General features: G+C 40.2%; 2 protein-coding genes across 2 annotated transcripts; both read right to left on the reverse strand.

The window, feature by feature from the left end:
• Positions 1 to 1,437: 1,437 nt before the first annotated feature.
• On the reverse strand, positions 1,438 to 9,678 carry oscp1b (organic solute carrier partner 1b). The gene is made up of 10 exons (XM_041942876.1): positions 9,484 to 9,678; positions 7,034 to 7,188; positions 6,484 to 6,651; positions 5,802 to 5,882; positions 5,585 to 5,688; positions 4,867 to 4,995; positions 4,024 to 4,093; positions 3,622 to 3,761; positions 3,458 to 3,521; positions 1,438 to 2,482 (listed from the first exon to the last, which is right to left on the reverse strand). Exons 1-10 carry the CDS (start codon positions 9,593 to 9,595, stop codon positions 2,363 to 2,365), a joined length of 1,143 nt encoding a protein of 380 aa, XP_041798810.1. The 5' UTR covers positions 9,596 to 9,678; the 3' UTR covers positions 1,438 to 2,362.
• A 478-nt stretch (positions 9,679 to 10,156) lies between these two features.
• On the reverse strand, positions 10,157 to 12,128 carry LOC121610842 (cornifelin homolog). Its single transcript, XM_041943141.1, has 4 exons — positions 11,974 to 12,128; positions 10,976 to 11,125; positions 10,716 to 10,852; positions 10,157 to 10,495 (listed from the first exon to the last, which is right to left on the reverse strand). Exons 2-4 carry the CDS (start codon positions 11,085 to 11,087, stop codon positions 10,391 to 10,393), a joined length of 354 nt encoding a protein of 117 aa, XP_041799075.1. The 5' UTR covers positions 11,088 to 11,125; positions 11,974 to 12,128; the 3' UTR covers positions 10,157 to 10,390.
• Between the last annotated feature and the right edge of the window lie 63 nt (positions 12,129 to 12,191).

Here is a 12,191-nt window from a genome sequence, read left to right on the forward strand (position 1 = left end):
TGATCAATTCTACCTATATGTTGAAATTGCAGTTAGAGAGGGGTTCAATGCTAGCACCACAAATTCTGCTCACTGAAAAGCCAAGGTGTTACATATTTACTCAGCAACCACAGTTTTGAATGACATGACATTTTCCAAAGCCCACCTATGTTCCCAATTTAGATTTCCTGATTGATCTCAAATACCACCCACAACTACCAGTTTCAAACCAGTGGGCAGGTGTGATAGACACAGAGAGGGCAACCTAAATGGCAGAGGCTTATTTGAGTTGCGCTAGTCTTCCTGCCTTGACTCAGCAGAGCACATGCCCCCAGCCACATGAAACATTTGTCAGGCTGTGGCTTTACAGTGTCCTACCCACAGCCTTTAAAGAGGAAACTGAATCATAACTCAAAATGCAGGGTCTGTGAGAGAAACATGATTTAGTGTTATGTTTAGGGAAACTAAGGTTGACTGGAATTTTTTTGTCTGTAAATGGATATTTCTGTAATATTACTTGACGTCCTAAGGAAGCAGTGCAAGGTTTCCCTTTATATTACTTTTTGAACTTTTTAAGGAAAAACAACTTTCTAAAAAATGACTATAAGTCAGATATATGTTGTTCTTTTTTTTACTATGCAACTAAAATAGAATTATCCTGGTGATGAAAATTTCTAGTGAGCTTGGCTGACTCCAGTGCACAGTCTTGCATTGTGACTGGCCTGAGCTCGGGTTTCTATTTGTTTTGCAGGTAGGTTGTATCCTCAGGGCACATAGTGCTTCTTGTCTCTCCTTTGCCAAGATTATTGGGAAGACCTCACCAGAATACTCCTCCCACAGATCAATTCAGAGAAATGTCTGAGCATGTTTTGCCTGCACGGTATGCACCATGTTCGAGTGTGTGTGCGTGCGTGTGTCTGAATGTGGTTGACTGGGGGAGTGCATATCAGTCTCACTTTGGCCCATCTGCAGGCAGACTGCACACCAATATCTTGGGTACAGCTAGCAATTCTCATTATAGGTCTGTGCTGGAGGACAGCAGTCTAATTGTGAATTACATTCAAGCATATTGCTTTTAATGATCTGTTTTGGTGGTTAAATATATGAGAATAAACAGAATAACACATTTGTTTTTACATTTCAAGTAAGTGAGTTAGTGGAAAAAACTTTGGGCTTATGGGACGCTTAAAACCATTTGGTGCATTTTTGTGAAAGACAGCATGACAGCATAATGAAATGCAGTGTAGCAATGTGTGGTAGTCAGTTTGGGCAGACCACACACAGAGTACATAATGTTTAGAAAGGTCAGACAGCTCCCCCTTCTGTTACATCTTTTCAACTACAACAGGCTGTTACAAGGTTCATGCCATTATTAACACATTATTGCATCAGTAGGCAAGCCGTTGATACAGTTCATACAATAATATGTGTAAAAACATTTTTTCCCCAACTATTTATTAAAAATTCTACATTGGATATTCAACAATTGCAGCAATATGCACGTCCCTATACACAAAAAATAATATATTCAAATAAATTAAGTATGCGAGAAACATATTTACATATTAGACAATTACTTATATTGCATTACTCTACATTATAATCACATCATCACATCAGTGAGCACATTTCTGGGCCCAAGCTCGACAATGGTGACATCACAGGATAGTGAAAAATGTCTACTCCTCATTTGGTTTTAAGGTAGAACAGTGTGATGCAAGATGCACATATTTCTTACCAAAATACAGATTTGATGGAATCTGAATTATTAGAAAGAGCACTTGGGTTTCTTTCAACTCCCCCACGATACCACTTAATCATTTGTTCATTAGAATACAAAGGAAGTTCAACTCCCTCTTTTTACTGTGCAATAAACTAACATGGAAATATGGGCTAAAACTGTGATGTATTATTATCATTTAAGCTAAATGAGACTGTGTGAAATTAAAGGAATGTGTATTTTGTACTACAGCGAGTTTGGCTTGAAAAATGCAACATCCTGACATTAAACAAATGGAGATTTTGCTTTTACCACATACACATGTTCAACATACTGATATAGGCCTACTGTATGTTCTGATGGACTGAAACTGTTTTCAGTTTACAGCAAACATACTATTACAGTGTACTGCAGCTTAAAGCTTGACTCAACACGTTCTTATTTGTTAACTATGCAAATCTGCAGTACGTCATTTGACAACAAATGGAAATACCTGCTCACATCTGCATTTTAAAAGCACCCAAAGAAGAAGGTTTTCTGGCTGCATTTGAGGTCACTGCACTGTGTTTGCAAGTACAGACAGCAGACTGGTCTACGGGAGACCAGACTGTTGACGATGCATTGTGCTCCACCCTTCGGGGCATTTCTCTCAGGATGACCATGTCACAGGCCGTCCATCATGGCCAGAAGGTCGTCTCCTTTGCTGCTGGCACTGGGAGATTGATCTCCAGACTCTGTAAACTCTCCCATGATCTTTGCCAGCTCTGCATTGGACTGCTGGTCCTGAAAGACAATGTTATCCACCAATCACAGTACCAGAGTGATTATCACAGTGACTAAGACCTCATTACAGAAAATCCTATTAGACTGGCAAAGCCTCACATCTCTGATCACTGACTATATAACCTTAAGCCTATCACTGAGATAAGCAGAATTTGGAGTCCAATCTTGGGGGTTCCTTAAGGGTAAAAGACAGCCTACTAGTTGTGACAGGTCGGGTCAGAGCAGACTACAAGATTTTTGCTATGATTTGCAAGTCCAAGCCACATTTCTCAAGACTGTGACAGTAGAGAGGCAGACAAGAAATGGGGCAGAGAGAGTTGTATGACAAGCACTAAAGGTCACAGGCTGGAGCCGAACCGGTTATGTTTGCAATTATGAGGCTGTAAACATTTGGCCACCAAGGTGCTCCTAGTTCGAGTGGTTCTGAGACAGGCCCTGACCAAGCTGTGAAGTCTCACATGCTATGTCACTTTTTAAACATGTTTGATTTCATCAAAACCAAAAACAAGATGTGTTCGGAGACGAGTCTGAGATGGAAGGAGAGCAGTATTCGATGGAGTGCCAGAGGAAAAAGGGGGTTCTGAAAAGTGGACAATCCGAAACAAAACAAACGTCATGGCTACAAAGAGGGTGAAGATGGGGACAAGCATTTGGTGCCTTGTCGGATGTAAGCAAACCAGGTGTAAGTGACTTCTTACGAGTTTTTGCCCACAGTCACATTCATTCGTACCTATTGCAGATCTCTACAATTAGAGAAATCTTGTAATCAATACACCTCGTTTGGGATCAGTTGCGTGTGCATCCTGAAGTCTACATGACAACAGTCAGGCTAAAACATATCTTGTGTTTGGAGCAGCTTACGGTTTTTGCCACTAAATGTGTAGCAAATTTTAGATTTTCATTATACAAATACTGGACATCCAATTCTTTCCTAGTGAAAGAAACACTTTGTGAGGACAGATAATGGAAATTTACCTTTGTTGCTTGGATTTTTATGACTCCATATGAAAGCTCATCTGGTCTTGACATTAATGCCTCTCTGCAATAAAGAGAGCCACGATGTTAGTTTTGAGTAATCACAAGTGAAATAGACACACTGAGACACACTGACAGTGCACAAACAAAAAAAGGGGACTCACTCTTCTTCCTCATCTGTGGCAAAGAGGTTGACTCGGAAGCCGCTGTCTGCATTTCCTGGTTTCTGAACTTCTAACCCTCCCATTAACTTGGCCAGCAGATTCAGCTCCTCTTTGGCTAGAGGGTTGGGAGCAGTGTTGACCTGTTGACATACAATGGGTTGTTTACTTTTGCATATCGTTGCTGTACCTGTTGTTTCTAAGATCCTGCTACTGATGATGTAGTACCAGGAAGTAGAACATGGCTCTGGACCAGGGTCATGTCACCACATTCCTGTACATGGTACTCACTGTGGACACCGTAAAGAGTCTTCAACACTTAGCGTGAGTGCATGAAGTTCATGAAAGTTTCGTGTATTAATTAAATCATTCATGTTTGCAGTGCTAACAGTAAAGCTGTTTCACCTTTGTGTGCTGAGCAGAATTCTTAGATGTTCCTGACATGTGGGTTTCCACTGGGCGGCTGACACTGTACCTAAATGACGAGATGAAAAAGTGAGAATTAACACTTATGACCGTGCAACATAGTGACAAAGATTACCTGCAGAAGACATTATAAATATTTCATTACAGTGTATGGTTCTTTGCAAACACACTGACACACTATCATTGCATAAAGTAAATGCAATGATAGTTAGTAAATGACTAACTGACTTCTAGTAGACATTATTTTTTAGTAACAGGCATTTAATCCTCTATGGCAAGGGTGGGGAACAACCGACAGTTTGATCTGGTCCACGGGGCAATTCAGAACTAGAAAAAAAGCAACTCAGAAATACAAGAAAATTTGTTAGACAGCAGTTACTTTTTCTGCGATAAAAGAAAGAAACATAAAATAGAAGACTAAGACACCCTTCCAGGTGATTCCTTCTGTGTCACGGTCGGGGTGAATGCAACATGTATACAGCAGTTACAGGCCTTCAATGACATGCATCATGACAACCCTCAAAAAAGAAAAGTAGATACAAAATGTCGTGTTTTCCAAGAGAAATGGACAAACAACTTTTTTTTTTTAATCATGTGACATCAAATGACACAACTTTACATGTTTAGGTCTTGCCAACAGTCAGAACTCATCAAAGCTCTTGGATGAGACTACAACAAGAAGCTCAGTTGACTTTGACTTAGTACTTCTAAATAACTCATGACCTGGATAACAGAAAGGCAAAATCAGCCCACTGCCACTGCATGAATGCAGTACCACCAAGCCATGTTCATGGACATCTTTTGTACTTTGCAGCATCTTACATGTTTGTGCCTAGTTTGGTGACTCTGTCTCCAAATATCTCGAAGGACCCCTCCCGCAGAGCAGCAGAATAGTTTCCACCATTGTTGAACTGCAGCCTGGTCAGCTCTTCACCAGTACAGCTAAACATCCTGGAATGACCAAATAAAAAAAATGAAACATTACAAACAAGCATGCTTTCAATACCCTGTACCCTTTCTATGCTGTGCATACACTTTCTACCCTATGCTGTGCATAGAAAGGGTCCTGTGAATTTCATTTGCCTGTGATAAAAGCAGGAAAAAGCAAGCAAAGCAATTCCCTATTTTTAGACCTTTAAGACCTCTGTTGCTTTAAATACTTGAACTCTGTTGAAGCTCAGATGCTCTACATGTGAGCTCTTGCTTCCTTCATGTATTAAATGTTTCACTGTGCACATACGCTCCTTTAGTAATTTGATCCAAGCTAAACATACGACGCAAAATCTAAAATTAGAATGTAAATGCTTGTACAAGAAAACCTCTGTAATGCAATTAGCTACAGATAGGCCTACTTAACTTAAGATTACAGCGTTTGGGTGAGACCAGCAAACATATAAAAGAGAAAAAGGTAGACGTCAAAGATTACTGAAGGACCAAAAGTAAATTTTACTATTCAAGCCACTTTAATCTCAAACTCAGTTATCTCCATCATTCTTTAGAGTGAAAACTGTTTGGTGAACACTGCCGTATACCATGGCACCTTATCAAGCCAGGGACCTGCGTTCCATAAGGCACAGGACCACTAGTGGGAAGCACAAAGCGGCCGTTGGAGTTCTGCACTTTGTCCTTGAGGAAAATAGACACCTGGCATAGAAGAAAACATAGAGACAGGCTTGTAAGGGGCACAAATCAAAAGATATTATTAACCATTTAATTCTCTTCACATGATACAAATTTGACAAAAATTATGGACTTACTCTGATATGCATGTCTTGGAAGAAAATAAGGAGAGTTTGTCTAATGAGCTGGAAGTCACCACTAGACAATGGTGTATACATCTAAAAAAATAAATAAATAAATTTGATACAAAATTCAAGGTATCATATAATAACAAGCAATGAGAAAATTGCTAACACTTAATATTTCATGTCCAGTGATACTGTAGCTCAATGTGTGATTGTAATCCAAACGGTTTACAATCCACTTTGCATACTGACTTGAAACACTGCTTATGTTTATCCTCTTGTTTCAAATAAGTCACTGCCTCTTAAACTGCATCTATTACATGCTTGTGTTTGAGTCAGTATGGAGTTGAACTGGCTGGTTTTCCCTTGCTTCGATTGGTCAGATATATCTACCTTCATACTATTCTTGGTCATAAGACTATGACACGTCTAACAGTGACAAGTGTTTCCTCTTCTTCTCTTCTCACAATGGATCATCGGTTGTGATAAATTCAGTTCTATACTCCACAGCAGACTATGTATAACTAAAATAAAATGACAACAAAAAAAATTACTATATTTCCATTTGAAGTTGTTTCCCTTTCTCTTTTGTTCACTGTTGTTCAATGCACACCGTAGAAAATCCCAACAAGCCACGTAATGTCACTAGCCACACATAACCAATGTGACGAGAGTGTAGTCACACACGTCATACCTCTATGAGCTGTTGGTACGTCTCGTCAACCTGGCTGAGAATGGCGGGGGTGTCTTTCACAAAGTCTTTGATTGCATCCATGTGGTTGAAGGAGACGAGGAGGATGTCCTTAGGTCGGGGACAGAGAAGCACCTGGTACTTGAAAGCCATCGTCATCAAGTCATAGAGCTGTGAGGAATGACACACATGCATTCTTCACTGACTTCACTGACTCACCCGTCAAATTGAAATGAATGGTGTTGTTGTCTGACAAACAGCAGAGGGAGTCCCATACAGCAGCATACAGTATAAGGTGAATCACATCAATCATGTGAATTACTGTTGTACGGTATGCTCCAAGGCAACAAGAAGACATGATCCAATTTCTACACACTTGTTATATGACAATAAAGCATTGACTGATGTGCAGAGCTGAAGCATGCTTGACTCTTATGTGATTTATGATTAACATGTGCATAACTTAGAATCAAAAGGAGACAGAACAATTTGACATGTGCAGGATACAACACAGCTATACCTGGGGGCTACATCTGTGTACACGATGACTTACCTTGTCCATGCTAGCTTGATTAAGCCTCATTATAGAGGCATGGGCGAGCCTGTCGAACACAGTCCGTAGGGCCTTTTTGGAGTAAAGCTCCTGTGGCTTGAAAAGCTCTTCTAGGAACTTTTTGTTGAACATGGTGGTGATGATGTCATTCATAACTAGTCAGGCAAACAGTACAGAGAAAAGTCGACAAAGAGTTAACTTAGGTTAGACAAGTGTATTTTCCACACTGTAGGCTCAGAAGCAGGCAGATGAGCATTCTATACTATACGTCAGCCAAAACCATTTCCTCCAAAGCCTAACCCAACAGCCCCAATAAAGCAGCAGCATGGAAATTTGTCAGCATATGTCCTACTTAGTAGCAGGACGATAGCCAGGTAAGATATTTTTGTGCTTGAACTACCATGACAATCTTTTTATTTGCTATAATTACTTCCACCAGACACTGCTGTGATTGGTGGAAGCGATCATAATCACTGTTATGACTGTCAAACCATTAAAGTATTTTACAAGCTTTTTACTGAGTCAAGGGTGAGGCAAATGAACTTGCCTGGCGTGTCAGAGAAGAATCTCAGTCATCCAGGTCAAAGCTATCCAAGGAGGGTTGAATCGAGGGCACCTGGACTCGGTTGTAGAAGCTTGAAAACATTTCGCCTCTCATCCAAGGTGCTTCTTCACTTCTAACTGGCTGATGGGGAGTCCCAGGCATTTAATCCCTATGGGGTCGTTCTAACGGTTCTTGAAACAACTTGGGTGTGGCTGGTTGTGTGAACACCAGTTGTTAAGGTCACATGAGGCCAACTCTGAAAAGTTTTTAAATCAGCTGGGAAGGGACGAAAGGACAGTATTAAAGGTGGGGATAAGTCATAAACTATTCCTCTATTCCTATGTTAAGGAATGGCTTTCTCTATTTTTACTTAAATGGCCTTCTTCAGTCTTCTTTCAAACCATCTGTCCCTACAGTCCAAAATATGTATGTTGTTTTCCTCAAATGACCTCATCTTTCATGTGGAGGTGAACTGCTGAGTCTTGACCTGAGGAGTTAGCCCTTTCGTGTTGAGCCATGCATTTCATGGTTCTTCAGTTTCTCTGATACACTTTGTGCATTCCTCGCTGCATTGGACTGCATACACAAGGTTGCTTTTTTGTGTGTATGGGTGTTCAGTCTTTCAGCTGGCACAGTTTGTCTTTGTGTGTTGCAGCAACAGGAGAAAACCATCAATCATGAACAATATCATCCCTTGTATCCTGGAGAAGGCATTCCATGCACGTATGGACTCCCCAAGTGGATTCAACAACGCTGATAACTACCCCACTGCGATGAAACACCTGGGACTCCCCACCAGCTAGTCAGAACTGAAGAAGCCCCTTGGATATTTTCAGGTTTCAACAACCTTGTCCAGTTGTCCTTGATTCAACCCTCCTTGGATAACTTGCTTAACACAGTGAGGCTAGGCAGTATGTTCTGCTACTTACCCATAAGGAAGCAAAAGTTAAACTACAAAAAAAAGAAGCTGTAAAAAATTAAATAGTGCTCTGAGAGCAGGAACAGTGAATTGATACATGCAGATAAGAGACACGTTCTTCAAACAACACCCCTCATTTTTAACATGACTATACAATTAAGGCTCTGATAACCAATACAGTTTGTGACCAGGACCTGAGCATGTGACTGACAGAAGAACTTACATGATGTACCTGGATGGAGAGACAACCGCAGAACATTGCATGTGTGTGCATTTGAGGTCTCAGCTGTTATTCTCTTATTTATCAAAGCCTATTGTGTATTAAGCGTGTTGTTTCAGTCTAAGCCAAAGCAGAGGGAAGAGCTACTAATGCATGTGCATGATAGTACTAAAGCTCTGTAACAATACCTCTCCTTCTGTCCTCGTCTATCCAGCCAGCTATTGTGGAAACTTTATGAATTAAAAGGAGATTGTTGATTAAGACTTGATCAATGTCGTTGTATGCAAAATGTTAAAATATGTTAAACTGAGTGTCTATGTATTAAATTCAAATCTGCTTTACATGCATGAATGTCACAACAATATCGCCAAAGCACATTATCATCTGATGTCATTTCGCAGCAGTCAGGATATCTTTTATAGCCCCTGTTAGAGCAGTTTTCCATTTAATGACGATGGAGCATCGGGAATGAAAAACTGGAATTTGCTCTGGGCTCCTTATTAGCATTACATTGCCCCATGCAAAAGAAACTAATGTGATTTTATCAAAAAATGTGCTTTCAACTTACAAAAAACAACCAGCTGATTCATTCATGTAATCTCTTGACTTGTCTTTATATTGACCTTCTATGAATCACCTAAACTTATGTCTATAAATAATAAATGTATCCCAAACCACTAAACGACACAGCTGTCGCTGTGTAACGTGACCGTTTCACGGCAGAGTGACATTTGTGTTGTTATCTGGATAGCTGCTAAGCTAGCTACCTTTCTTAGCTTTGTCAGCGGGGATATTCTGAGCTCGGAGCCGCTGGTCCAGGATGTACAGCATTTCCCCGCCGAGGTTGATGAATAGCAGGGGCAAAGTTCTTGAAGACATGTTGGTATTTGGACGGCTGGATACCTGCAGAAAACGTAGGTAGCTAGCGGATGTTGCTAACTCGGACGCTTGCCGATACGGTAGTCTGTCTGTTTGGCAAAGCCCCTTCTGGTTGCCAGGCCACGAAGCAAACAGCCAATCAGGATGCTCTACGTTGGAACGTGCGGGGAAAGGGTCAGGCGGATGTGAAACTTACAATTTTACCACAATCATCCTAGAGGTTACAACGCAAACAAATTCATGTGAAATACTTTTACCTCTACAAATAATTAAAAATGCAAAGAAAAAAGAAAAGAAAAAGGATAAGGAAAGTAGTCTTTAGCTGAAATGCTCAGACCCTATGTCCGCACTCAGACCTGTGCCAGGGTCTCTCAAGTCCACACATTATTTTCAGGGGTGACAAGTTAAAAAGTCTGGAAATCAACAGAAAAGGTGTATATAGACCAAAATAATGCATGTATGACACATGTTGTTGTCAGAGCTCCATGTGGATCATCATATTTTCAGTTGCAATGTAATGTCCTACAATTAACATTAAAGGACCACATTTGTTTTTTTTTTTGAAAATGTAATTTATTTACAATAATGCAAATCAATACTAGCACTTTGGCACAAACTTAGATATAAGGCAACAGGTGCAATTATAATCAATACACTGAATAGCATAATTCATAAGTTGGTCTTTCTTTGTTGTCTACATGAAAGCTAGGACTGCTACAACAATAAACAAATTACTTCCGTAATAGCTGAACATCAACAAACAGAAAAAATCCTGTATGAATCCTTTGTGTCTTGTTATGGTGAAATGTCTCCATTCCTGATACGGACTTCTCTTGCCATCCTGCATGTCTCACAAAGTCCGCAGAAAAAGGTCATCAAGGCATCATTGATTATTGTTCCCTGCAGTTAAAAGATTGCAACAAAATCACAACATGGAACACCAACCCCCTGTGGGGAAATGTGCAGCAGTTGTGGTTTCTCAATTGCAGGGAACACCCAGCATTTCCTATGTTTATGAAATCTCTGTTTCATAAGAGCCAAGTTATTGAAAACAGGTTCCTGTATGTGCAAGGGTCCTCTGATGAATTTGCAATGTGCAAGAAGCATTTCAGCATCTTACCTGAATACCATACGTCAGTCTCATGTGAGTCCTTATGGCTGTTATGCCTCCTGGCAAACAACCCAAGCAGCAGTTTTCTCCATATTTACTTGCTGTGTAACAGCTCAGTGCAACAGGGCAGATGCAGCCAAGAGCACCTGCACAACAGAAGTGTATTTCAATGTGAACTTTTTTAAAGAGAACAAAACATGAAAGTGTGCCTGAGTGTGTTTTCGGTGTATGGACAAAAACTAGATAATGTTAAATTCAATGGTACTCACAGACAAAGAAGTCACTGCAACAGGAGCACAAGCCGGTGCTCCACTCTCCTGTTTGAACATTTGTCCCATAGCCACCTGCACCTGGCTGATGAGTGACCACTGGATTCGACATTTTGGATTACTGGATCTGGTTGTTTTTGATGTAGCAGCCTAGTTAAGAACACATTCAGCTGTTAGCACTGGAATAGAGCAAAGTGCAAAACAGAGCTGCAGGAAGAAGACCTAAATCAATCTTTCCATGTACCACACTTGTTTTTACATTTTGTCACCTGTACTTATATGTGATGTTATTCATTTCCTGAGTAAGAAATGTCATAGTTTGACTTTCGTAATATCATTCAGAGGTAAGTAGCGATATTATCCAGATCTCCACTGGAGAAAAACTTTAAAACACAAGCAAGTGTTATTCATACAGCTCAATCAGCATTCACGAATCTCCCTCCAAAGCATGACACATATCAACAAACCTCTCATGGACTTCTTTATTAATACAGAATGAGACATTAGTTTGTTGGCTTTGAGAGTTTTTGTGATTTATGCACTAATCAGGTTCTTCACACTAATGGTTCTTAATCGAAAGTAATTTAAAGCAAGCCCGTCTCAACAAAAGGATTCAGCTTCCTATCTGTTAACGTTGCACAGAAACAGTTTGGTTGTTGTTGTTTGTGTCCTCATGTTTTAAAGTTGACGGACTTGACTTGGAAACAATGTAAGCAGCTATTTAAAGTATGCTATATTGCCCTTTAGGGCTTTTTACTATGTGCAGTCAATAGTCTCAAATACAAACAGCTTTAAAATGAATATGAAGGTATTACTTAGCCTGAAGTACAAGAGAGCATGTTATCTTGTATCAATGTCATTAATAAGAGTTTACTGTGAATGCACAACTTCTAAAAGTCCAAAATAAGAATGATTTTAAAATATGGTGTCTGAGCAACTAAATTAGTAGTGAATTCTTAAGCTAATCTACTGCGGGAGGAAAAAACGGTGTCACTTACCAGAAGAGTCAGTCAGTGTGCACTCCTGATCAAACTGACAAGCTGCACACCACACAGGAAGCTGTGACGAGCTCGAGCTGTGAAATACTGGTTTGCCGACACACTGCAGTTTCTGAGGATGACAAAGATCTGTGGCTATTCGCTGACAAACACAGACCATTAACACGAACTGCCACTTAACTTTGAGGCTGATAGTGGGTTTAATCTCAAACAGCTGC

This window comes from Chelmon rostratus, chromosome 8 (assembly GCF_017976325.1).
Source record: "Chelmon rostratus isolate fCheRos1 chromosome 8, fCheRos1.pri, whole genome shotgun sequence".
NCBI classification, from domain to species: domain Eukaryota; kingdom Metazoa; phylum Chordata; class Actinopteri; order Chaetodontiformes; family Chaetodontidae; genus Chelmon; species Chelmon rostratus.